Source organism: Nomascus leucogenys, chromosome 19 (assembly GCF_006542625.1).
Source record: "Nomascus leucogenys isolate Asia chromosome 19, Asia_NLE_v1, whole genome shotgun sequence".
In the NCBI taxonomy this organism is placed as follows: domain Eukaryota; kingdom Metazoa; phylum Chordata; class Mammalia; order Primates; family Hylobatidae; genus Nomascus; species Nomascus leucogenys.
In genome coordinates, this window is record NC_044399.1 from 71,404,462 (window position 1) to 71,430,229 (window position 25,768).

At 55.0% G+C, this 25,768-nt stretch overlaps 2 protein-coding genes across 4 annotated transcripts in view; one reads left to right on the forward strand and one right to left on the reverse strand.

Moving 5' to 3' along the window:
• The window catches only part of PITPNM3 (PITPNM family member 3), a 105,687-nt gene extending 87,108 nt beyond the window's left edge, over nucleotides 1-18,579 (forward strand). For all 3 annotated transcript variants that reach the window (XM_030800411.1, XM_030800410.1, XM_030800412.1), the window contains 7 exons: nucleotides 1,620-1,736; nucleotides 5,156-5,272; nucleotides 5,612-5,760; nucleotides 6,038-6,187; nucleotides 8,341-8,524; nucleotides 12,113-12,241; nucleotides 14,333-18,579. In XM_030800411.1, the coding sequence (XP_030656271.1) occupies nucleotides 1,620-1,736; nucleotides 5,156-5,272; nucleotides 5,612-5,760; nucleotides 6,038-6,187; nucleotides 8,341-8,524; nucleotides 12,113-12,241; nucleotides 14,333-14,638 (1,152 nt within the window). In that variant the 3' untranslated portion in view covers nucleotides 14,639-18,579. The remainder of the gene's footprint in view (nucleotides 1-1,619; nucleotides 1,737-5,155; nucleotides 5,273-5,611; nucleotides 5,761-6,037; nucleotides 6,188-8,340; nucleotides 8,525-12,112; nucleotides 12,242-14,332) is intronic.
• Nucleotides 18,580-18,778: 199 nt separating this feature from the next.
• PIMREG (PICALM interacting mitotic regulator) lies at nucleotides 18,779-25,406 on the reverse strand. The gene is made up of 5 exons (XM_030800422.1): nucleotides 25,362-25,406; nucleotides 24,432-24,760; nucleotides 22,079-22,374; nucleotides 20,434-20,529; nucleotides 18,779-19,480 (listed from the first exon to the last, which is right to left on the reverse strand). The coding sequence occupies exons 2-5, from the start codon at nucleotides 24,723-24,725 to the stop codon at nucleotides 19,420-19,422; spliced, it is 747 nt and encodes a 248-aa protein (XP_030656282.1). The 5' UTR covers nucleotides 24,726-24,760; nucleotides 25,362-25,406; the 3' UTR covers nucleotides 18,779-19,419.
• Between the last annotated feature and the right edge of the window lie 362 nt (nucleotides 25,407-25,768).

The following is a 25,768-nucleotide window of genomic DNA, read 5'->3' on the forward strand; positions in this document are numbered from 1 at the left end:
GGTCTCAATGTCCTCGTCTGCAAAACAGAAGGTAAAGCAGAAAGGCCGGTGCCCAAAGGAGAGCCTGGTGAGGAGGGAGTCTGAGCAGCTGGTCTGGGTCATGATGTTATGAACAGCCGTGATGGCCAAGGTCAGGGGTATGGTTTTATATTGGGTTCAATGGGAAGCCATTACAGGGCTGTGAGCAAGGAAGAAATAGCAACTGACTTGTGTTTTTTGAAGGAAACCCTGAGGCTGAGGCTGCTGTTTTCATGGCAGGAGAGGAACCATGAGGCCTCTTGTGAGGCCAGTGCAGGGGCCCAACTTAGAGAAGAGGCTTGGACTAGGACAGGGGGTGGAGGTGCCACAGTGCCACAGAGTGGCAAGATTTGCATTACGGTGAGAGCGCTTGCAGCAGCTGTCTGCATTGTAGGAGAAAGAGGGGAGCCCAGTAGGTCCTGTTTCCCACTTGAGTGACTAAGGTGGTGCCATGTCCTGCACCTGCGGAAGAGCAGGGCTGGGCAGGGGCCAGAGGAAAGTGAGTTTTGTTTGTAGGTACTTGGGGGTAGGAGAGAGTGTGCTGGGCTGGAAGTGGGTCCCCAGCCCGGTGGCATCCAGGCCAGGGTGCTCCAGCCCAAACCTGTGCCCCACGTGGCACATCCACCACGGGTCTGGGTATGTGAAGTATGAACTGCCTCTCAGCTGCTGGGATGGAAGGGGAGTAGGGGAGTCTGGAACTTAGAGAAGACGTCCGGATGCCAGATAAAAATGTGGGTGTCATCAGAGCTTGGACGGCATTTAAAACTGGTGATGAGTGCCAGACTAAGGGGGCTCCTACAGAGAGGGAGGTTCAGAGGTGAGTCGTGGGGCTCCCCGGGGGAGAGGAGGAGAAGCCGCTGAAGGAGAGAAGAGGACATCCCTGAGGTTGGAGGACCCAGACAGTGTAGGGAGAGGACCCCGAGATAGGCGGGGTGGGAGTCACTGGGGCCGTGGCAAGAATGGCTTCCGTAGAGTGATGGACAAGGGCCCTGACTGGAGTGGGTGGAGTCGGGGGGCAGGTGAGGAAGGGGTGGTGGTGTATGGGCCAAGTCCTCTGTGAGTGCTGCTGTGAGGGACAGCAGGGACCTGGCGGTCACTGGAGAGGCATGAGTCCGAGAGAGTATTTTTTAAGATGGGCAATATTACAAGTATTTGAATGCTAAGGAGCGTGATCTAGCAGAGGGAGTCTAATCAGTGCTGCGGGATTAGGAGGGGAGCATGGCTGGAGCAATGTCCTCAAGAAGCGAGGAGGGGCTGGGATCAGGACTCAAGCCAGCCTTAAGGAAGGGCCACCTTGTTGTAACAGGGGGAGGGCAGGGAGTGGGGACAGACAGAGGTGGCTGCCAGGTTTGGGCACAGAGGGGCAGAGACTTCTCTCAGGAAGGGAGCCAACTGGGAGACTGCTCTGGCCCCAGCTATCAGGACAGGAATGCAGGGACATGGGTTCCAGGGTCTGCAGCCTCCTGACGGTTCCAGGCTGTGAGGTTGGGGGGTTGCAGGGGCAGGGCTCAGCTGGCCACAAGCTGGTGGGCGCTGACACCCTGGGAGGGAAGCAGAGAAGCCGGAAGACCTGACTGGGGCCCTGCTCGATTCTTGGCCAGGTGATGCGCTATGAGAGCATGAACATCAAGGAGAGCGCCCGCCTGGACCCCGCAGCACTGAGTCCCACCAACCCCCGGGAGAAGTGGCTTCGTAAGCGGACTCAGGTCAAGCTGAGGGTGCGTGCATGCTCAGTTCACATGTGGCTGGGACTGCGTCCTCCAGGAGGTGGGGCTGGCCTGGGGGCTGGGGCATCCGCATGGGAGGTAAGCGCTTCAATTTGCCCTCAGAGCTCAGCACCCAAACAGGCTGGGGCTCACACTCAGATGAAGCCCAGGCACTGCAGCTGCAAGGGTCTGTGAGTTGCTTCCCCATGGCCTGGTTCCACAGGAGCCCTGAGGGCAGGAGTCCAAGACACTAGGGTTGGTGAGGAGATACCAGTTATGGAGCAATTGCTATATGCCAGGCTACGGTAGATGTGGACTTGAATCACAAAGAGTCCTGGATCTCAGTCACTTACCATTGAGTATGGCCTGGTGTGATATTTGGTAGAGGAAGGGACAGATTAAGATAAAGATGGAAAGAAGGATTGTCAGGGTAAATCATTCAAGGCTTCTCTGAAGAGGCTCCTCTGTGGGGTATTGAAGGATGAATAGGAGTTTGAGGTGCATACATTTATTTATTCACTCAGCAAACGATCATCAGTGCCTACTCTGTCTCAGTTATTCTGCTAGAGAATGGAGCATAGGGTTGTACAGGCACAACCATTGCTATGGTAGGCACCTCCAGTCTGGTGAAAAGACCAGACATGGACCCCAAGAACAATCCTAAAAGGTAGAAGGAGATCAATCCTTCATGAACCAACTCTTTTTTGATAAACATATTTATTGAGATAAAATCCACATATCCTATAATTTACCCATTTAGATAGTACAATTCAGTGGATTTTCGTATATTCACAGATGTGTGCAACCATTACCATGGTCACTTTTAGAGCTTTTTCATAACCTCCAAAAAGAAGCTCTGTACCCTTTAGCTGACACTCCCTCAGTTGCCCCAGGCAATCAGTAATCGACTTTCTGTGCCTGCAGATTTGCCTATTCTGGACATTTCATTTCGATGAAATGATGTAATATGTGACCATTTGTGTCTGGCTTCTTTCACTTAGCACACTGTCTTCAAGGTTCATCCACGTGGTCGCTGTGTCAGAAATTCCTTTCTGAGGTTGAATAATATTCCGCTGTATGCAGATGCTACGTTTTGCTTATCCATTCACTACCTGATGGACATTTGGGTTGTTTTCACTTGTTTTTTTTTTTTTTTTGAGACGGAGTCTTGCTCTGTCACCCAGGCTGGAGTGCAGTGGTGCAATCTCAACTCACTGTAACCTCCTATCCCTGGTTCAAGTGATTCTTCTGCCTCAGCCTCCCGAGTAGCTGGGATTACAGGTGTTCACTACCACGTCCGGCTAATTTTTTTTTTTTCTTTTTTTTGTATTTTTAGTAGAGATGGAGTTTCGCCATGTTGGCCAGGCTGGTGTTTTCACCTTTTGGCTACTATGAATAATGCTGCTATGAACGTCCGTGTATAAGTTTTTGTGTTTTTCATTTCTCCTGTGTTTTCATTTCTCTCAGGTAGATGCCTAGAAGTGCAATTTCTGGATCAAATGGTAACTCTATGTTTAATCATATAGGGAACTGCCAGACTGTTTTCCACAGTGACTGTACCATTTCACATTCCCACTGCAATGTATGAGGATTCTGATTTCTCCGCATCTTCAGCAACCTCTGTTATTATCTGTCTGTTTGATTCTAGTCATCCTGGTGGGTGTGACGGGGTATTTCATTGTGGTTTTGATTGCATTTCTCTAATGACTAGGGATGCCAGATCTTTTCAGGTGCTCATATTCATGAACCAGCTGCTCCCTCCCCCCTGACAGTGCACCTGTAAGGGGGCCTGCGTCCCCTACTTGGCTGAGTGTCTCCAGGGCAGGGCCCATGACCAGTTTATCTCAGGGACCCCATGCAGATGAGGTGTCTGCAGATATTTGTTGGATTGAATTAAAATACGTGGGAATTGAAAGGAGATTGAGAACATGTCTTTGAGGGGTCCGAGGAGTGTTTCTTGGTGATGATGACGCTGAGTCTAGTCATAGCGAATGGGCTGGAATGTGGGGGAAGAGGGCCAGGGCCAGGGATGGCACCTAGAGCCAGTGTGGGGGGCGGGGCAGCGGTGTGAGCAAAGGCCTGGAGGCTGCTGCAGAGCCTGGCAGAAAGGACCAGAAGGTGTGGATGGGGAGCAGCAGGAGACAGACTGAAGAGGTCATTCAGGCAAGCCTTGGAAAGCTAAGCTCAGGTTCTGGACTCTACCCAGAGGGCACTGGTGAGCCCGGGAGGGTGTTAATAGATCTGTGCTTTCTAAAGACAGAGGATCTGTTGCAGGGACTGCCTTTGAGTAAGGAGCTCCATTAGGAAGCTGTTAGCAGCATCCCGGCAATGTGGCTGTGAGAAAGATGAAGATGTGGCCAGCACGGTAAAGGAGTGGTCACTAGATTGAGAGACTGGGGTCTTGGAAGCCAGGCTGGGAGTGGGGGCTGGTCGGGGCCAACACAGGCTGCAGAATGAACTGAAACCAGAAGAATAGGGAGGTTGAGACAGTCACAGATAAAATAATGCAGCATCCAGGATTGCTCCAGGATAATCCCGGTGGGGCTGGGGCTGAGGCTGGGGAACTGGGCAAGGGAAGAATGAAACCGGGATGGCCATGAGTTCATTGCTAAGTGGGGGAGCAGGTGCCGGGAACACGAGGCTTTGTTACACTCTTCTCTCTCTCTCTCTACGCTTGTGCATTTGAAATTTTATCTTAAAAAAAAAAAAAAAAGACAGATAGTAATTATCTGTTGGATGTGAGCTGTGATGTAGAAGAAAGAACCAAAAGTGACCAGGCAGTTCCCAGCCCAGGGATCCAGAAGATAAGGACAGGCTGTGAGGCCAGTTGTCCCCTCAGGGCCGAGCAGAGTCAAAAGCAGAGAACAGGCCGGGTGCAGTGGCTCACACCTATAATCCCAGCACTTTGGGAGTCCGAGGCTGGTGGATCACCTGAGGTTAGGAGTTCAAGACCAGCCTGATCAACATGGAGAAACCCTGTCTCTACTAAAAATATGAAATTAGCCAGGTGTGGAGGCACATGCCTGTAATCTCAGCTACTCGGGAGGCTGAGGCAGGAGAACCACTTGAACCCGGGAGGTGGAGGTTGCAGTGAGCCAAGATTGTGCCATTGCACTCCAGCCTGGGCAACAAGAGCAAAACTCCATCTCAAAAACAAAAAACAAAAAACAAAACAAACAAAAAAACAAAAGCAGAGAACATACAATGGCAGGAAGCCCTGTGTGCCTTGAAGACAGCGTTTGGGGGACTCATGGTCTGTTTTTCTCACACGATTCCCTGGGAACACATCTCTGAAACTCTAGCAGAAGTTAGTAGAGAGATAGGATTCCGCAGGCTGATATGCCTCCAGCCAGTCTGAGGAACACTGCAATGATAAAGCAAGGTTGAGCCTCCCTTGTAAGGGCTGAGCCAGCTTCTTTCTGTCCTTCCAGAATGTCACGGCTAATCACCGGGCCAACGATGTGATTGCTGCTGAAGATGGCCCCCAGGTCCTGGTGGGGCGGTTCATGTACGGGCCCCTCGACATGGTGGCTTTGACTGGAGAGAAGGTACCCGGGGCTGGGCCTCCCCTCCTCAGCCAGTCCACGTGCACCAGGTGCCTCATGGAGCCACATGGCATGTGGGGTGAGGGTGTCAAGAGGGCCGAGCTGCCTGGGGTGGAAGCACAGGGCCAGGATCCACCCACCTGCTTGGGCGGGCCGGGAAGGACGAGCAAGGAGGAAAGGATGGGCTCAGAGTATCCAAGGACAAATGAGGAGCCAGGGTGGCAGGAGCCAGGGAATGTCAGGCAGGGACCTCAGCCCAGAGATCCCCCCCGCCCAGCCGCTCTGCCAAGCCTGTAGCCCCTCAGCCTTCAGGGAGTCCCCTGACCCCCTTCACTACCACAGGTGGACATCCTAGTAATGGCAGAGCCGTCCTCAGGCCGCTGGGTACACCTGGACACAGAGATCACCAACAGCAGCGGTCGCATCACATACAATGTGCCGCGGCCCCGGCGCCTGGGGGTCGGCGTCTATCCTGTGAAGATGGTCGTCAGGTAAGACCCAGGGGCCATTCTCAGGGTGGTTTCTCTCATTTCCAGCCAGGCCTGTCTAGAAGATGGGGTCCTTGGGGTTCTTTGTGGGCCCCCATCTCTGTCTGCATGGACAGAGGTGGATGGGAGAGGTTGCCAGCCGTGGCATCAGGAGATGCCACCCAGGTGCTCTCTGACCTTGACCCAGACTGAGCTCTGACTGCAGCTACAGGCTGACCTCTGGCTTCCGGCTAATGTCTGACCCTGACCTCACGGCTGACCACAGGCAGGTTTCTTTCAGGGGCGACCAGACCTGTGCCATGAGCTACCTCACGGTGTTGCCCCGGGGCATGGAGTGCGTTGTGTTCAGCATTGATGGGTCCTTTGCGGCCAGCGTGTCTATCATGGGAAGCGACCCCAAGGTCCGGCCGGGTGCAGTGGACGTTGTCCGGTGAGTACCACCTTCCACGAGGGCTATATCTCCCTGGGGGGCAGCAGCCAGCAGCCCTGTGGGAAATATGTTGTTTTTCTGATTTGCTCTAGGAATTCTATTGGTCTCTGGGGCTGCGATCTGAGAAGCCCTGGCTTTACCTCCAATAGTAATTTACTGAGTGTCCTTGGGAAAATTTCTGCTGCTTTCTAGACCTCAGCTTGTCTGTTTCTTCCTCTCTTCCTTCCTCCCTCAATTCCTTCCTTTTTTCCTTCTTCCCTCCCTCTCTCCTTCCCTCCTTCCTTCCCTCCCTGCCTCCCTCTCTCCATTCATGCATGCATCCACCACTTTCCGAGGCCCACTGTGGCCAGGCTGTGTGCTGGGCTCTGATGCAGAGTGAGCTCTTAAGTTGGAGGAAACTCAGAGTCTGGTGGGGAAAATAAGTCACAGGCATGAGAAACTGTAACCCAGGACTCCAAGTGATCAGAACCTCAAGAGTAGGACAGATGCCAAGCACTGGAAGTTCTTGGGGGCTGGAGACTGCCCTGCCTCACCCCAGTAACAGTGATGGTTTTGGGGAGAGAAGATGGGTCTGGCTTCTGGGCTCCCGAGAGACTGCTGCCCTCAAGATGCCCAGCAGCTCCATAGGAACAGGCCTAGACAGGCTGAAGCCCATTTCAGGGGGCCAGCCTCCCCCTTGTAGGGCTAGGTCGTTTGTTGCTGTTACCACAAATCCCTCCTGCGTCACGGCCCCTCCCACTGCAGGGGAGGGAGGTTGTGGTCCTTCCTCTCTGGGGGTCCGTGGTCCTCCCACTGCCTTCCATGGGCTCCAGGGGCCACATGGTGCTCTCCAAACCTCGACAGTCATCAGAAACTCCCCTTTTCATAAACACATCACTGGGCCCCACATCAGAACTAACCAGGATCCCTAGGGGTGATCCCTGCACCCCTGCGTTTGTGTAGAGCATCCCCAGATCCCTCAGATCATCATCCAGGTTTAGAACTCCCCAGCTCTGTTAGCCAGTTCTGGTGGCAGGTGCCATAAAGGTGTCCAACCAGGTCTGGGCTTACCTGACATCTTGCAGCCAGGATTCTGTGTGAAGTCCAGCCAACCAGAGCTATCCCACTGCGCTGTGAGAGCACAGAGGAAAGAGGCTGATCCTGCTTGGGAAGCAGGGAAGGCTTCCTGGAGGAAGGGGGGTCTTGAAAGATGGAAGATGGGAAGATCAGGAGATGGAGCCATAAGGGCTGTCTAGGGGAGCGCTGTGCAGCAGGAGAGCCAAGGGCTTGTTCAGGGGGCAGCAAAGCAGCTCTGGGTGGGCTGGGGAGATCCCATTTGCAAAGGCAGAGCAGGGACATGGCCACAGAGGCAGAGAGCGGCCTTGAGGCTCTACCTCAGGGTGCTGGGGAGCCGGAGATGCTGTTGGACAAAGGAGTGCTGGGGTTAGATTTGCGATATACAGAAATCACCATGGAAACGCTGCAGGGGATAATAATAAAGCCAGCCACACCAAGCACACCACCTCGCTCTGCATGTTTGGGATTAATTCCTTCTGTCTTTAGGACAACCTTATGGGGTAGTTCCTATTATTATGCCCATTTTACAGAAGGGGAAACTGAAACCCTGGGAGGTTGGGGAGGGTTGAGTAATCTGTCCAGGGTTACAGGGCTCAGGTTAGATGTGGGTAGGAGTGGGGGCAGAGGGAAAGAGGCCGCCCAGGAGGCTTTTGTAGTGGCCCAGGAGAGAGATGGGGCCTGAGCTAAGGATGAGAAGCAGGGCTGAAGTGAGAGGGCTGGGGGAGCGGGTAAAGAGTCTGGCCTGGTGAAAGCGAAAGGCTTTCTTCCTGGAGGAGGAGGAGGAGGAGGGAGGGAGGCACAGGGAACAGGAAAGAATGAAAGGTGCCTGTCTCTGGCTCTGAAGCGGCTGTGAGCAGAGGGGGCAGGGGTGAGGAGATGAGTCTGGATATGGGCCTGCAGCATCTGCAGGCCTGATCCAGGGGAGATGTCCAGGGCTCAACCCGGAGAGGGGATTCGGGGTCCCCCTTGTTCTTCCTAGCATGCCTCAGACTCGTCCCTCTGACGTCTCAGGAGGGCAGCTGCGGGCAGGGCAGGCTTCTGGGCATCAGGTGGCCTGCACTGGGCAGGGCTGGACCCTTCTAATGCCGTCTCGCCAGGCACTGGCAGGACCTGGGCTACATGATCCTTTACATCACGGGACGGCCGGACATGCAGAAGCAGCGGGTGGTGTCGTGGCTGTCCCAGCACAACTTCCCACAGGGCATGATCTTCTTCTCGGACGGGCTGGTGCATGACCCGCTGCGGCAGAAGGCCATCTTCCTGCGCAACCTCATGCAGGAGGTGAGTGGCCAGCCTGGGCGGGGCCTCCATGGCTTGAGAGCGCATCCCTCCTCTCCACCGATCCCCGTCTCCCTCCTCCCGGGTGGGGCCTCGTGATGTGCAGTCTGCAAATCCCATTCCCGTGGATCTGGCTGGGTCCTCTAGCAGCCCTGTGAGGTAGGTTATTAGTCTCGTCATTGACAGAGGAGAAAGGTGAGGCTCCGGCGACTTGCCCTAGATCTGAGTCAGACTTTCGTCCTTTATCTCCTGACTCTTGTCTCTACATCTGGCCATTCATCCAATAGACATTTAAGTGCCGATTGTGTTCCTTACTCTGTGCTTGCTGGGGCTGCACAGAGACAAACAGAACCAGGGGGGCAGAGGATGTGCTTTCCATGACCAAAGCTGTGGTTCCCACTAGCAGCACCAGGGAACTCGGGAGAAGTGCAAATTATCTGCCCTGCCTCCCCCTGCCACCCTCTTAGACCTACTCAATCAGAAACTCTGGGGAGGGGCTCAGGAACCTTTTCACAAGCCCTCCAGGGGATTCTGATGCACAGAAAAATTAATCAAGAATCCCTGACCTAGAGCAGAACAGGCGTTGACATATGATGACCAAACCCAGCCCACAGCCTGTTTTGCCATGACTGGTCAGCTAAGAATGGTTTTTACACTTTCAAATGGATGGAGAGAATAATCAAAAGAATGATATTTCATGACATGAAAATTACATGAATTTCAATGTCTCTAAATAAAAAAAGTTTGATTGGAACACGGCCAAGCTCATCTGTCTACATATTGTCTATGATTGCTTTTGCAATACAACAGCAGAATTGAGTAGTGGTGACACAGTGCGAAGCCTGATATATTTACTATCTGGCCTTTCAAAGAAAAAGTCTGCAAATCCCTGATCTAGAGGAGGAAGGACATGTCAATTGACAACTACTGGTGTGTGGTTGAGAAAGGCCCTTTTAGCAAACAGAGGAGAAAGGACTTCAGTTTGTCCAGGGAGGGCAGGGAAGGCTGCTAGGAGGTGGTAACTTTTGAGCTGAGTCTTGAAGCATGAGTTTGTCAGGTAGACAGTGAAACAGCATGTGCAAAGGCATGGAGGCAGGAGACAGCTTGGAACGTTCCAGGCTTGGGGTAAGTGCAGGCGGGGTTAGACCCAGGTTAGATGAGCCCTCAGAGGTCATCAGGGGCCCAAACTTGTCAGATCTTGAAAACCTTGGAAACCAGGCCAAGATCATAAATTCTCTGCTGAGGGTCATGGGGAGCCATGGAAGAGTTTAAAGCAGGGAGGTGGCAGTGTCTAATTTGGCTTGTAGAAAGATCCCATTGGTGGCTGTGTGGAGAACAGATTGGCAGGAGAAACTGGAGGCAGGGAGGCCAGTTAGGGGGCTGTTGCCGAAGCAAAAGACAGGAAGACCATAATCCAGGGGATGATGAACATAGGATGGAGAGAAAAACATGGACAGGATTAGGAGGTGGAATAGTCGGGGCTCAGGGATGGTTGGACGCAGGGAGCGAGGAGTTCTAAGATGCCCGTGCTGGGTGACCAGGAGGGATCCAGGTGCTACACACCTGACCAAAGTCTCCATGGAGGCAGAGCCTGTCCGTTCTACTCACCAATATAGCTTCTGGATTGGGGGTGATGATGCTATGTGGTAGGGACTCAATAAATGTTGGTAGAATGAATAAATGAATGAGTGGGTGAATGAGAGGGGACATGAGAGGAGGACCAGGCTGGAGGGAGATGAGCTCAGCTGTGGACATGTCAAGGCTGATACAGCCATGGGACCTGATATGGCTTAGGGTAGTTCTGGGCTGCAGGTGGAGACTGGGAAACAGACACACGAGACGGATCAGTGGAGCCATGAGACGGGAGACGAGGCATTAGAAGAGGCTGTGCTGGGCCCCTGAGAACAGCACAAGGAGCGGCTGAGGGACCAGGAGGAGAGTGAGGGGGAGGAGGGCCAGGAGAGAGACTACAGGATCGGGAGGAGAGGGGTTCAAGGAGATAGCGCCCCTCTTGCCAAGGGTGTGGGATGCTGAGAACTGTCCACTAGACAAAGATTGGCCACCAGATGACCTTGTGAGGAAAAGACAATTCGGAAGGACAAGGGGGCAAAAGTAGTAGGGAGAGGAGCAGAGAAGGTGGGTGTCAGCTGGGAGGTCATGAGGCAGGTAGGCAGGGTTGCCAGAGCTGGAGGATCCAAGTTATAGGAGTGAGCTCAGGTGAATGAGAAGGTGGAAGGGCCAGACGAAAAGGGGCTGCTCCATCCTCTGAGCCAAAGGCCAGTTGGGAATAAACCAACCATTGAGGTGAGGGGCAGCGGGCTGAGGAAGCCCTCTCCTTGGTCCAGCATCGAAGGCAGTCACCTGCAGGATGGGGTAGCGCTCAGGGAAGGACAGGAAGAAGATGGAAGGTGAGAGCTGCCTGGCTCTGTTTCTTTAGCAGCTCTTGGTAGGCAGCATGTACAAAAACACAAGGTGGATAGTGGAAAATTTCCAGGGCTGAGATTTGGCCGGGCGGGTGTGGGAGGAGGATGAAGGGGTGAGAGAATCTGGGGTGGAGGCAGAGGACACAGGGATGCCGTGGGTCGCTCAGGCAGGATGAGGAAGGGGCGAGGCAGCAGGGCTGGTACAGAAAAGACAAGTGTCGGTGAGGCTGAGAGCAGCCAGGTGGGGGCTGGCGGAGAAGTGGCGGGGAGGGGGCAGAAGCACTGGGCAGAGCAGACGTGTGGAAGTTCACAGTTAGAGAGGCAGGTTCTGAGTTCGGTCCTGGAAGTGATGGCCACTGACGTGAAAGAAGGTGCGAAGCTGCGAGGCCGGGTGGGAGGTGGTGGATCCTTCACGTCAGACCGTGGGTCATCCCAGCAATGGTGGGGCTTGGCAGGAAGGAAAACTTGTGACCCAGAACCAAGGTCTCCAGTGGCTTTAGAGGAGTGTGAGTGGGAGAAAAAGAGGATGGCAGTGACAGGAGGCACACAGTGAGGGGCAGCTGGGTGGCAAGCACCTCACAAGAGGAGGTAGTTTGATCGGGTTTATCCTGGGGAGGGGAGGGGAGGGAAGGGTGATGGTCTGGAAGTGCCCCTGGAGCAAGGCAGACCTTGTGCAGTTCTCTGAATTGAATTGGGGATTCTGGGGGGTGGGGCGGGGCGGTCATCACACCAGCCAGCGAGAGGCAGTGGGCACGTGGCAAGCTGCAGCGTGGAGCGGTGTGGTCGGCACAGGATCAGCAGCCAGGCAGAACTGGCCTCCAGTCCTGGCCCTGTGAGCCAGAAACCTGGAACTCAATGTCCTCATCCACAGAGGAACGCTTTCCTTCATTATTACTTAACCCGAGTGTACTGCTGCTGGAGGCGGGGCCGGTAAATGGTGTGGTCACGACTGGACTGTTTACCGGGCAGAGCCCTGGGTTGGGCCTGAGGTGCAGGGAGGGGCAGCCACTCTGGGGGTTCATTCCTGACACAGGGTGGCCCCATGGCTTGGAGTCTACCAGAGTGCACATAAAGGGTCCCCAAACAGGAGCTCCCTGGGGTTGGCCTGGGAAGGCTTTCCGGGGGTGGGCTGGCCTCACTCTCCCCCTATGCCTTCCCTGTGTTTCAGTGCTTCATCAAAATCAGTGCGGCCTATGGCTCCACGAAGGACATCTCTGTCTACAGCGTGCTGGGCCTGCCTGCCTCCCAGATCTTCATTGTGGGCCGGCCCACCAAGAAGTACCAAACCCAGTGCCAGGTGGGTGGAGGCGGGTCTGGAGGCGGGGAGTTGTGAGGGAGGTCAGGGAAAGGGATAGAGGGAGTAAGCACTTCATTCATTCATTCATTTGTTCATTCCCCCATTTGCTCATTCATTTATTCAACAAACACTTCGGGGTGCCTGCCTTGGGCCAGGGCCTGTGTTGGGTGCAGGGGTGGAATCCCAAGTGGAGTCAGATGCAATGAACTTCGGTGTAGTGGCGAGATGGACACATTTGCAGTTGGTGACAGTGGAGTGTAGCAAGTGCCATGATGTATGACGGGGAGCACAGGGAATTGTGGGGCCCTAGAGAGGGACTGCTCACCCAGACTCTAGGGCAAGGTTAGGTTTCTGGAATTTGAAGGAATGGTCCAGGAAGGGCCTGAGATTGAGAACAGTATTTGTGACAGAGGCAGCAGCAAAAGCCAAGGTCAGGAGGTGACACAGAACATGTATATTCTGGGAACTGTCAGTGACTCAGCTTGGCTGCGTGGGACGTGAGCCGGAGGTGGGTGGGCGGGGCTAGAACGGTCAGTGCAGCCAAGATGGCCTGTGTGGGGACTCTGTGAGGGTGTGGGATGAGCAGGTGTGTGATTCAGGAAGCTCCCTCAGGCTGCAGGTGGAAGGTGGTTCAGACGAAGGAAAGAAAAGCCGAGAGGACGTTGAAGAGAAAGTGGAGGGTCTGAGAGGCATTTTTTGGTAGGGGATGGATTGGGTTTGGTAATGCCCAGATCACATGTGCAGGATGAGAGAAAGGGAAGGTGGAGGACAGCTGCTTGGTCTGTGGCTTGGGTGACCATGTAGGAGATGCCACTATTGGAATCGTGCAGCAGGTGGAAGGGAAGGAGTTGACCTCCCTCTGGGGCATGTCAAGTGTGCAGTGCCTGAGAGTGACCCGCGGGTAGAGGGTCAGGAGATGGTGGCGTCTCCGAGTTGGGAACTCAGAGGCCCCGCTTCTCAAACTCTGAAGTGCACAAGCATCACCTGGAGATCTTGTTGACATGTGTATTCTGATTCCACAGGCCTAGGGGCGGGGAGAGGGCCTGAAGTTCTGCCTAACAAGGTGCCGGGTGGTGTTGATGCTGCCAGACTCCATGGACCACATATTGAGTAGCAAGGCTCTGGACACAGCCGGAAGGACTGGCAAGGAGGGCAGCTGCAGGGCTCAGAAAAATGACAAGAGGCATGGAGAGGCCGCCTGACGGGGGGGACTTTGCAGGATTCTAGCGAGCCAAGTGACAAGGATGGGCGCTTCCCCACCCTCAAAAATCCAGAGGCCAAGCACCCTGGCTCATGCCTGTAATCCTGGTGCTTTGATATGCAGGATTGCTTGAGCCCAGGGTTCAAGGCCAGCCCTGGCAACATAGCAAGACGCTGTTTCTACAAAAAAATTTAAAAAATGAGCTGGGCGTGGTAGCATGTACCTGTGGTCCCAGTTACTCGGGAGGCTGAGGCTGGAGTATTGCTTGAGCTGGCGAAGTTGAGACTGCAGCGAGCTGAGACTGGGCTACTGCACTCCAGCCTGGGCGACACAGCGAGAACCTGTCTCGAATAAATAAATAAATTATTTAAAATAAAATAAAATAGGAAAGAAAATCCAGAGAACTCTGGTGTGCCCCGTGGATACAGGTAGAGATGCATGGTTGTCCAGAGCAGGATGGGGACCCTGGAACAGTAAAGGGCTCCCGACTTCCCCAGGGTTCCTTGGAGAAGCTGGAGGGGCCTCCGTAGAGTGGTCCCGGGAAATGATGGGGATAGGATCTGGATCAGGGGCCTGCCCCGCCCCTCCGCCTGATGCGTGTCCCTTCCCCTCCCCTCCTCTCCCTTCCCTTCTCCCCACTCCCTTCTCCCTCTCCTCTCCTCCCCTCTTCCGCCTCCCATCCCCTCTTCCCCCCTCCCTCCTCTCCCCTCCCCTCCTCTCCCTTCCCCTCTTCCCCCTCCCCTTCCTTCCCCTCTTCCCCCTCCCCTCTTCCACCTCCTCTCTTCCCCCTCCCCTCCCCTCTTTCCCCTGCCCCGCCCTGCCCCGCCCTGCCCTGCCCTGCCCTGCCCTGCCCTGCCCTGCCCTGCCTTGCCCTGCCTTGCCCTCCGCAGTTCTTGAGCGAGGGCTACGCTGCACACCTGGCCGCGCTGGAGACCAGCCACCGCTCACGCCCAAAGAAGAACAACTCTCGCATGATCCTGCGCAAGGGCAGCTTCGGGCTGCACGCGCAGCCAGAGTTCCTGCGGAAGCGCAACCACCTGCGCAGAACCATGTCCGTGCAGCAGCCCGACCCGCCCGCCGCCAACCCCAAGCCCGAGCGGGCCCAGAGCCAGCCCGAGTCCGACAAGGACCACGAGCGGCCGCTGCCCGCGCTCAGCTGGGCGCGTGGGCCCCCCAAGTTCGAGTCGGTGCAATGAGGGCTGGGCTGTGCTCACAGCAGGGAGCGTGGGGGGGGCCCAGTCAGGCTGCCTGCGGGGACGGGAGGGGGCTGCCCTCTCCCCGACACAGGCGTTTTCCTGCTTTTTCCCTCCCGTGTTTGTCCAGCAGTGTCCGACCAGAGCGGGGAGGGATCCTGCCCGACCCCGGGGGGCTCCCTGAGCTGCGACGGGGTGAGATCCGGGGGTCTCGGTGCAGCCGCTGCTGCCTCCCACGTGCCTGCGACCGCAAGCCCAAGTCAGGGTTCATGTCTGTGTCATCCTGGGGGCAGGCTTGCCCGGAGCTGAAGCGTTTGGGCAAAGTCGACTACCCTTCTGCATCCCCAGGCTTCACAGCGAGCTAGGCAGGCCCTCAAGGGGGCAGCCCCAGCCTCGGGACCAAGCGCCGCTGTCAGGCACAGCCTCTGGGCTGTCTTGTGGAGGTGTGAGTGGCATTTGTGCCAGCCCTCCCTGTGGTCCTGGGTCACCATTTTGGGGTTGGCGCTCTTATGGCAAGATGGCCTCTTTCTGGGAGTGAGAGCACATCCCCGGGCTCATGTTACGCCGTCTCTGTCCACAGCCCTCAGGGGGTGGGGTCTGGTGCTGACGGTCTGTCCTGCAGCTGTCCATTGTCCCCAACCCCTGTTGTCCTCAGTGTCCTCACCATTTCCCTGTGGCCCTGGAGGCAAGGGGTTCCTCTTCCCGGAGCCCTGCCTCATGCTCTCCCTTGGGAGGCTGCAGCCTTGGGCTCTGGCTCAGCTGGGCTGGCTGTGAGCCCCTGAGCTGGTTGCTTGCCCTCTCTGGGCCCCGTCTTCCTTCTGTTATTGGAGGGGTCCCCCTAGCTGAGATTGGTGTGAGTCTTTGACTCCCAAGATGTCCTGCAGTTTGGCCTATTGAGGCTTTTCAGGCCTAAGGGTCCCTCCGAGTGTCCTGTGACCCATACTTTTCACACAGCCTGGGAGAGGGGGTCTGGGTGGGCTGGAAAGGAGGGGCTCTTAAAGGAGCCTCTCTGGGTGGGCTGGGAAGGGATCCCTACTCCACGGAGAGGCGCAGCTGGTTTGCCTTGCACTGATGCTCAAACTGGGTGTCCCAGGGACAACCCACCTCCATCTCCTGCCAAAAGGTTACTGATCTGGCTCCCCATAACCCCAGCTCTGCCAGGACCCTTTTATCCTTTTTGGCTCCTGGAGGCATAGAGCTGAGATTCCAGGGTTCTAGGGGTTCCTGGAAATTTGGCTCCAACTGTTGTATTCTCTTCCCTTTCCCCTGCTGCTCAGTTTGTGCCCATGACCTCCTCCTGGGTGGTCCCCTGAGGCTGGCAGGACTTGGCCCTTCTGGGGCCTCTAAAGCCTGCCCAGGCCCTCCTGCTGCTGAACCTTGGCCTGGGCACTGCTTTCCTGCATCCTGGAAAACCCCGACTCCCTGGCCCAGGCCCACACCTGCTGTGTAGGGCTGTCCACGTGGCCACTGAGCCCCCATGGGCTGCCATCAAGGCCGGTCCCAGCAATTTCAGCCAGGCTGCCCCAGGGCCCAGACGTCTGTATACACAGCAGGCACCTGTGTCAGCTCAGTGTCGCTTCTGCTCAATGTCTACCTCTCGCGTCTCCCATGCAGCCAATGACGCTGCTGGTGGGGGCGGCTAGCACCACCGTTGTGAATTGCCTGGCAAATTGGGTGCCCTCCTGGGGCTGGAGGGGTCTGGGCTCCTAGCCCCCATCCCTGCTCTCTCCACTAGAAATGTGTCTTCAGTCTGCCGGCTCTTCTGCTCTACTTCCAGTGCCGCATCCTGCACTCAAGCCCAGGGCTGCTGGCGAATCTATGGGGAGGAGTGCGGATCAGGCTCAGCCTCAGCCTCAGCCTCCTCTATGGTCCTGTCTCCTGGCGGTTCACAGGTGCCCATCCCCCCTTTAACATTTCACAGTTCTTGGCTTTCCAAAGGCACCAGCTCATATGGCATAGCCACTCCAACCGTAATCCTTCCCCCAAATATCCTGATTTAAACTTGGGCAGACTTAGTCTGATTCTTGAAAACTCTACCATCTCCTTTTTGTGGAAGGCACTGGTTACGCTAAAATGATAAAATAATTAGTATGAGGTACTTTGCTCCCAATTAGATTCCCTCTTCCCTGAGAACCCCAGGCTAGGCGAGAGAGGGAGAGGGAGAGAGAAAGAGAGAGAGACAGAGAGAAAGGAAGACACAGAGAGAGGAAGACAGGGAGAGAGAGAGAGAGAAAGGGAGAAAGAAAGGAAGAGAGAGAGAGGGAGAAAGGAAGACAGAAAGAGAGTGCGCATGAGACAGGATCCCTGGGGAATTTGAAGTCAGTGTGACCAGGGTTCTGTGGCTCTGGGGTCAGAACTGGGACACAGGACCCAGCAGGAGGGCCACCACCCCTTCCTTTTGGAAGCGGCTCTGGTTCCAAGCAGCAATCAGGTAGGAGGATCGGGGCTTTGGCTGACGATGGACACACGAGATGCTGATGGTGTACAGTGAGATATTGTGAACGCAACAACTGGAGCTGCAGTTGGTGTGTGTGAATGTGTGTATATGCGGTTCTGTTTAGTGGCGAGACAATGTATGTTTCAGTACTGCTTTCACGGCAACTGTGTGATGCATATGCACTTTCTATACTAGTGGTTTGTTCAGTTTTGTCTGTCCAGTTAAGTTGGAGAAAGAACCAAGTTGTGTTGTTCTCTGGAGGGGGTGCCGCTGCCTCTCCTTGAGTAGTTCTGTGACCCCCAATCCAGCTGTTTTCTAGAGAATCCTTCTAGCTTCTGGTATGCCTGCTCTCCAGCAGCTGGAAACAGATCTTCCCGCCTGACCAAAGCTCCTTGTTTCTTGCGTGGCATGTTTGTTCTTCCTGATCCGGCGGCTGTCGTAGCCGAGGGCCTGCCTGCCACCTTCCTTCATCATTTGCCCTGTTGGGGTTCAGGGTGCATCCTTAGCCCAGGACCTGCTCTTCCAGCATCATGGGTTTTTTCCTAAAGATCTCAACGGCTCCCTTGGGCTCCATAAAATATTTCTTTTTTAAAAAAGCAGACTCCTTTCATGCCCTGGGATGAACGGCCCTCTTGTCTGGGTGCCGGGCTACAGCAAACAGTATATTCAGAGATTTCTGGCGGTGGGCTCTCTAGAAGAGGCGAGGCTGGATCTCACGGTTTTTAAACTGTATTTTTACCCCTTTGGGACCCATACCTGTGCCCTGGAGTCTTTCATGAGGCGCGTGGGTCCTCTGCATCCTCACTCTCCCCCTAGCCCAGGGGCAGCCCCGGGAGGGGTGCCCTGACCCCGCCTTAAACAACCAACTTTCCCACCGAATCCCATCTGGCGGGGGGGTTTGGGTGTCAAGTGCCCTGGAAACCTATTGTCTTTTGGCTCAGCCAAAAGAAACCTTCCCTCCTTCCTTTCCTTCCGGGCTTGGGGGAACCTTCTTAAAAATCATAGTTAGGGTTAAGTCCAAGCACTGAGGCCTGACCTGGGCTCTGCTCTCCCTGTTGAGACACTAACAGGCAGTTGGGAGGAAAATCTGCATTTGACTCCACCCTCTTTGGGGCAAAGGAGAAGCAGGTGACCCAAGGAGGGGCAGGCCAGAGGAGGGCGACTCCTGCACAGGGACCCCCACCCTTGGACCCCGCTGTCCTTTTCTAGTTGTTTACTTGGTGGTGGCAGCCAGTCTGACCTTGTCTGTGGTCTGACTGTTCCTAAGTGTGTAACTTTCAGTATTATCTGTGACAGATGGTTCTGTGGTGAAAAAGGTTGATTATATTCCTTATGGCTGCCTTGTACAAAATCCGTTAGAAACGCTATTGTAAGATATCAGATTTCTAACAAGACAAAAACAGCATTATGGAGTTAAAAGATTTTTACAACTGGGTCTTGATTTTGATGTGAGCTGGTTTTTAGCTCTCAAATGTTGTCACTTAAATAAAAACCTGATTTGCCTTTACAATGTGTGTTGGTCTGAACTAAGTTGAGAAACCTTCTTCCCCTTTATACATGTTCTCCCGGGGGTGGGGTGGGGGCAGACCGGCTCGGAGCAGAGGTGGATGAGGGCCAGACCCCAAACCCCAAATTACAAATCTGTAGCCCAGAGTGGTGTGGGAGGGCGGGGGAGGTTGGAGGTTGCCGGCGAAAGGGAACAGATGTCAAATGCAAATAGTCTTTATTATGAGAAAGCAGTGTTACCTAGGAAAGTCACGCGCTTGTTTCTTTCTAATAAAATGACAAAGCAGGTTTCTTAAATAATTTACAAAGGGCAGAAATTGATCTTGAACAGGGCTACCCCTCCCGGCACATCCACAGTGCTCTGCATTGAGCATATAAATAGGTACCCGTGAGCCCAGGGTCGTAAGCCTGGAAATATCTCCTATGCCTTCCTCCGAGTCCCTGGTAGGGAAAGCAGGGATGAGAGTGGGGCCCCCAAAAGCCTTGGCACCAGAAACACAGTGGGTGAGTGACTCTGTGGATGACTCCCCAAAAACCAGGCACCTGGTTCCACAGCTAAGAGCTCTCAAGTATCTGATGCTAGCACTTCCTGTTATAGATGAGGCAAGTAGAAGGCTCAAGGTCAAGTGCAGGATGAGTTTCTAAACTAGAGTCCCCTGGAAAAGCAGAAGGAACAATTCTCCACCTCTGCAAGGTCTCCCCAAGACACTCTCAGGCTATGGTAGGCAGTCACTGATGGGTCCAGATGTGGCCGGAGCAGGGGGCTCTGGGCCCCTCGTTAGGTGCTTGTTAGCAGTGGCCCAGGGGTACTAACGACTCCTGGGGTTTTTTTCCAGGAAGCTCACGGGGAAGCATAGACATCCTTGAGTATGAAGTCTTGGCGGTCAGACAGGGCTTGTTTCCTGCAAGACAGAGCTGCCTTTGTCACTGTGCTCAAGGTAGGAGAAGTAGGGATGCCTTTCCCTGCTCACTGTGGGGCAGGGGGTGCTGGAAGGTGTCTGTAGCTACTTGGGGCCCCCAGCATGCAGTTAATGATGGGGTCAGTGAGGTTAGCAGCTCTGGCTCCAAGCAGCAAGCAGGTACTACCTACTCTGCTGTGCCCATCAGCTCTGTGGGCTTTTTCTTTAACTTGCTCATGCATGAGGTGGTGGAGGAGGACAGTGAGAAAGACGCTTGGGAGGTGGGCATTACCTGCAGGCACTTCCTCAGTCATGAATGAGAGAGACGATGTCACCACTAGAGAGAAGGGGAGGGATTGGTGCCACTGGGTGTGATGGGCTCTGAGAAGGCCCTCCCAGCCTGAGCTACACAAGATCAGACCCGGAAATATGGTAGGAATATGGCCCTCAACACACAGAGCTGGCAGGGCCCAGCCTTAGAGCCCGTCATAGCCATTATACAAGTGGAATGGGGAAACAGCCCCAAGTTAGGGGAGATCCACGACCGAGGCCCTGCCCCCAGGATGGGGTCATGAGCACACAGACCAGGAACTCCATAGCAGTCAGGTCGCTTTTCCCAATTCCATAGGCAGGCAGGGCATAGAGGAGCCACGGAGAGCTCTGGAGGAAGGGCAGGCTTTTCAGGAACCAGCCACATGTGAGGTTCCAAGTGACGGACAAACGTGGGGGCCCAAGGCCCAGAAGACCACGCACATTCAGGCTATATCCTTTACCATCACCCCAGTCCAGGTTTTTGTCCTTTCTCATGTTTGAGATGAGGGAGACTGAGGCCCAGAGAGGGGCAGAGACTGGCCAGAGTCACACAGCAGGTCAGAGCAGAACCAGCGCCTGCCTACAAAGATGGCTAGGGGGGCCCTCCTGGCCCCTTCACTTTGAAGCATGGGATGCCAACTCACCTCTCTTCTGCCATAATGGCTTCATCTAGCTCTTGGGACAGCTTCTGGAGATGCTGAATTCCTGCCCCCACAGGCTCTAGGTCACTGTCAGACTCGCTGAATGAAAGAAAAAGCCACACCAAGGACTAGTTGGAAACTCCTGACAGGAGCCCCTTGCAAGCCAGTACCGGGGTCTGGTCTGTGGGCCCAGATGACCCTGGCGGGCTGGGCTTCACTCCAGACCCTCACTCCAGGAAGTAACCTCAGAGCGACAAACAGAGAAGATCTAGATCCACGAGGCCGAGGCCATGGGCAAGTGATTTTGCAGCTTCCCCGCTTGGAAACTGAGCCTCGGCTCTCCAGGTGGCTTCAAAACTTGCTTCTGGGCTCACTAGGAGGCTTGGGTGAGTGTGACTGTGTCAGAGCTAAGCTCAGCTCTTCCTTTACAGACGGAGAAACGAAGGTCCTGAAGGATTTTCTCAGGTCCGCTCCTAGCTCCGGGCGCGGAACCGGGTCAGAACACAGATGTGGAGAGTATTTTTGAAGTGTACACAAGCCTTATTTTAGCTTGCAGGTTTCCAAAGAGCCACCTGGTCACTTACACGCATCCTGGTGACCACCTGCCACGACACGGGGGCAGCGGCTAGGCAGCCTTCCCTGAGAGCTCCGAGATGGGACAAGGAAGCTGCCAGGGACTGTGGATTGGGATGAGCTTAACCCCCTATCCTGAGCCAGGCCACTTTCTGGGCCTGTCTGAGAACTAGAAGGTTCTGCTGGGCAGGCCAGCTTGATTGATGGGGCAGAACATCCAGATGATCTGGACCCCAGCCTTTACTCCTCTATTTCCTACAGGATGACCCTCAGGCTAACCACCAAACCCCTCTGGACCTCCGTTTCCTTCCCTGTCAAATGGGACAAACAGAGCCTGCCTTAATTACAGCTCAAAGTTCCTATGAGACCAAAGAAGATGCTAGCCCTCAAAGAAATCTGGGGAAAAATTCAACAGCCCAAAGCTACTATACGGCCTTAACGAACACACTCCGTTTCCCCCCAGAACTCAGCTGGAAAGTTCAAATACAATCCTTAGGAATCTACTTGTTGTTTTGTTTTCTCTCTCTCTTTTTTTTTTTTTTTTTTTTTTTGAGACACAGTCTGGCTCTGTGGCCCAGGCTGGAGTGCAGTGGAGTGATCTCGGCTTACTGCAACCTCTACCTCCTGAGTTCAAGCGATTCTCCTGCCTCAACCTCCCAAGGAGCTGGAATTACAGGCATGTACCACCACGCCCAGCCAATTTTGTGTTTTTAGTAGAGATGAGGTTTCACCATGTTGGCCAGGCTGGTCTCCAACTCCTGACCTCAGGTGATCCATCCGCCTCGGCCTCCCAAAGTGCTGGGATTACAGGCGTGAGCCACCGCTCCCAGCCTGTTTTCTCATTTTCTAATGAACAAATACATGTACTGGATATCTGCTAAAGCAGGACACACATTTAACAGTAAGAATAATAATAACACAACATGACGCTGCTGAGGGTGCCCCTGGCTCCAGGTAGCCACAGGAGATGCCAAGAAGCCCCTGGGGCCCAGTTGATGTCTGGGAGGTCAGAGAGCAGGGATTGTGCCCAGGCTAAAAGGCCACCAGCCCCGGAGTGAGGCACTATCCCACTTGCCTGGGAGAGCAGAGGGGCTCTGTTGAGGAGTAGGGGCTCCGGAAGGCAGCCTCCCGCCTTGATCGCCGTAATGGGTGAGCACATGAGCCCATCCAGGTAGAGAGGCAGTGATGCTCCTTCTCCCAGGGGTCTGCGGCTGAGTGGGCAAGGGCGGCTCCAGACAGCCGGGTGCTCTTCTGGCTCAGGCTGTGAGTTGGGGATCCCCTGCCCTTCTGTGCTCCTCTCTTCCGCCTCCTGGCCTTCACCTGGGTCTCCACCAGCCACTTGGTGCCACTTTGGCAGGACTCCTGGATTCTCTGGAACAGGCAAATGGAAAGGTTAGCACAGACAAAACCAAAAGTTAGGCCAGGCGCGGTGGTTCACGCCTATAATCCCAGTACTTTGGGAGGCTGAGGCAGGCAGATCACCTGAGATCAGGAGTTTGAGACCAGCCAGGCCAACATGGTGTAACCCAATCTCTACTAAAAATGCAAAAAAAAAATCAGCTGGGCGCGGTGGCGGGTGCCTGTAGTCCCAGCTACTCAGGTGGCTGAGGCCTGAGAATCTCTTGAACCCAGGAGGCAGAGGTTGCAGTGAGCCAAGATTGTGCCACTGCACTCCAGCCTGGGTGACAGAGTGAGACCCTGTCTCGAAAACAAACAACAACAAACCCAAGGGTAGGCTACCCTGGTCTCCAGAGCATACCAGCAACCCGTAGACTCACCAAGTGTCCTGTAAATACAGGCTATTGTTAGTCTCCAGGGTGAAGGATGGGAATGACTCCTCATGGAATGAATCCACGGCAGGGACCCAGCTCAGAGCTCTTGGATATGACAGCAGCAGTCAGCAGCAGGAGGACCCCTCTGGTGCCTGGAGCCTGTTTGTCTAAGTCCAAACTGTCTTTCCAGACAGAGGTTGACCCCAGGACTGAAGGAGAGGGCCCAGGAAGAACAGGCCACCCTGCCCAGCACCCCCTGCATACCAGGAGAGCACCTCTTCCTGCCTCGGGTCTCACTCACTCTATCCACCCTCCACAGTGGTCCATAGTGATCCTTCTAAAGGGCAGTTCTGACCGTGACACTCAACTGCTCAAAACTCTTCTATGGCTTCTTGTTGCCCATAGGACCAAGCCCCAACTCTTGGGCCTTTCACACCAGCTGGGTGACGGCTGTGAAGGCTCTTCTTCATCAGCTAGACTGTCTTTGCCTTGGCAAGCCAGAGCCCAGAGTTTGGAGCGAAGCCCAAGTTAAATCTGATGAGTTATGTGACCTTGGAGAAATTCATTTCGTTTCTCTGATCCCTGAGGGTGGTGAAAACAATCAAAAAGTGCTTCCAAGTAAGGACTAACATTTGGCTCAGAGAGCTCTCTGCAGAGGGTCCAGAAAGAGCCACCCTCTTTCTGGAGAATTCTCTCATCTTCAGAATTCCCAATGAGACACTGAGGAGAAACCTCTGCAGCCCCCAATCCTCTCCCTGGACGTCTGTTCATCCTAATGGCTTCTGTCCTTTCTAAGTGACACGTCTGCACCTCCAGCTCTGGGTTTAAAGATACATCCCTTGAAGGGTCCATGGACAGTTACATCCAATATAAGGACGTCTTCCTGCCAGCACCTCTCATTTGACAGCAAATCCCCTCTAACTGACCTTCTCGGCAGCTCCTGAAGTTTAGCCCCTGTAAGTCCAGACCCTTAGCCCCTGCAAGTCCAGATCCTTCAGGAGCATCTCTGCTTCTATTCCCTTCTCCATCAAGTAGCTAAAGGGCAAATTCTAATATGCTAATTAGACCACACTTTCCCCTGTTTAGAGTCCTCCGGACTCCTGATCATTCCTGGGAGAGTCTAAGCTCCTTCATATCCTTTCATCCTGCCCTACCTTGCTCTCTGTCCTCTGTTCAGACCCAGACTACAATTCTGGCTCTCCTCAGGGGTACGCGGCTGAGTGGGCAGTACACCTTGCCTTCCCTCAGCTCTAGGCCTGGACTTGCACTATTTCCCCCACCCTAAATACCCCTTGTCCTTTGCTTCCCTGGGTGAACTCTGGAATCACCTCCTCTAGGAAGCCTTCACCAACTAAGCTTGCATTTGGTGAGCCCTCACTATTGGCCACTTGCTTTGCAATTTCCTGTCACGTACAGCTCTTATCACCTGGTATTGTGAGCATCTGTTTCCTCCAAGACATGCTTTCATTCACTCATTCAACTATTTATTGAGCACCTATACGTGCCAGGAACTATTTGGGCTGCTGGGGAAACAGCAGTGAACTAACCAAAGTCCCTGTCTTCATGGAGTCTATTCTTGAGGCTCTTTGAGGGCAGGAACTGTCTGGCACCAAGGAAACACTCCATAAAAAAGATAATTAGTATTGTCAGTATTACCTGGGACACAGCACCCAAAGCACTCTTAGCTGAGCGAGCTGCAGCCTGGAGGCCCTGCTGACCTGGCTCTGGGGTTTCCAGGCGTTTCCAGGAGGGCCCTGCGCGGAGGTTGAGGTTGACGGCTCTCAGGGGCAGCCTCCTTTGGAACTGTCTGCACAGGGACCCCAGGGCCCCTGCAGAGGTCTCCTGATGGCTGACCACAGGCTGCAGCTCCTTGCTGTCCTCCAGCTGCTCCTGGTGCTGGAGAGATCTCCGGCGCACGGAGGTCCCCATGCTCTGCCACCGAGAAGCCATCTGCCTGGCCAAGAGTCTTCTCTGTCCACTAGACCCTGGGGAGGAGGGCAAAAGGCAGGTCAGCAAGGCATTCCCCATACCCATTCCCAGGCCCCACAGAGACCCTGGACACAGGGGAAGAGACGGGATGCAGCGGGGTGGCGGGGGCGGACAGGGAGCGGGCAAGTTGGTAAATGTGGGTGCAGGAAGGAGGATGCTTCCTGGAAGAGGGGCCTCGGGTCAGCAGCATTTCTGATGTCCCGCCCTTCAAGTTTCCAAAACAGCTGTCTTTTCATCCCAACCTCCTTCCTCTGTCTGGCTCAGGCGAGGAGGGGAGGCGGGGTCAAGACACGCCGTAGCCGAGCTTCAGCGCTGGGCCCAGGACACGATCACCATCTCCTTCACCAGCTCGCCCAGACCAAACGCGCCCCCGCCCAGACGCCGGCCTTCCCACCAGACGCCCCGATTTCGATCCGACTTCTTGTGGTACTCAGACGCCCCCACAGGCCGTGCGTGTCCGAATCTGATGCCCTCCCCTCTGAGCAGAACCTGATGCCCTCCCCTCTGAACAAAAAAATTGTTTTGAGTCGAGATCGCGCTATTGCACTCCAGCCTGGGCAACAAGAGCGAAACTTGCTGTGCTCCGCCCGCACTCACCCGACACAACTAAGGCCGATCACACCCCGAGCACAGCTGCTCCTATCCCACCGCAGCCGATTTGAAACTCTGCGCGGCTCCGCCCCCGGCCCCGTCCTCACAGCTGATTGGTTCCGTTCCCCCCCCCCCGCCCCCGCCACCGCCCCGGGGATCCAATTGGCTCCCTCTCTCGCGGCTGCAAATGCTGCGCTCGGATTGGCACGGCCGTGCCCATTCATCGCTCCGGCCCCCGCCCGGCCGCCAGCCTCGTGGCTCCAGGCTTTGTATCCTGCGTCCCGCTCGCGCCACCGCCCTTGCTAGCCCAGCCCCCGCGCATCGCACGCCGGGTCCCCTCCCTGGAGCGCGCACAGGGTTCAGGCTGCTCTGACCCATGGGTTGGAGGAGGAGGTCCTGGGACCTAGGCCTCC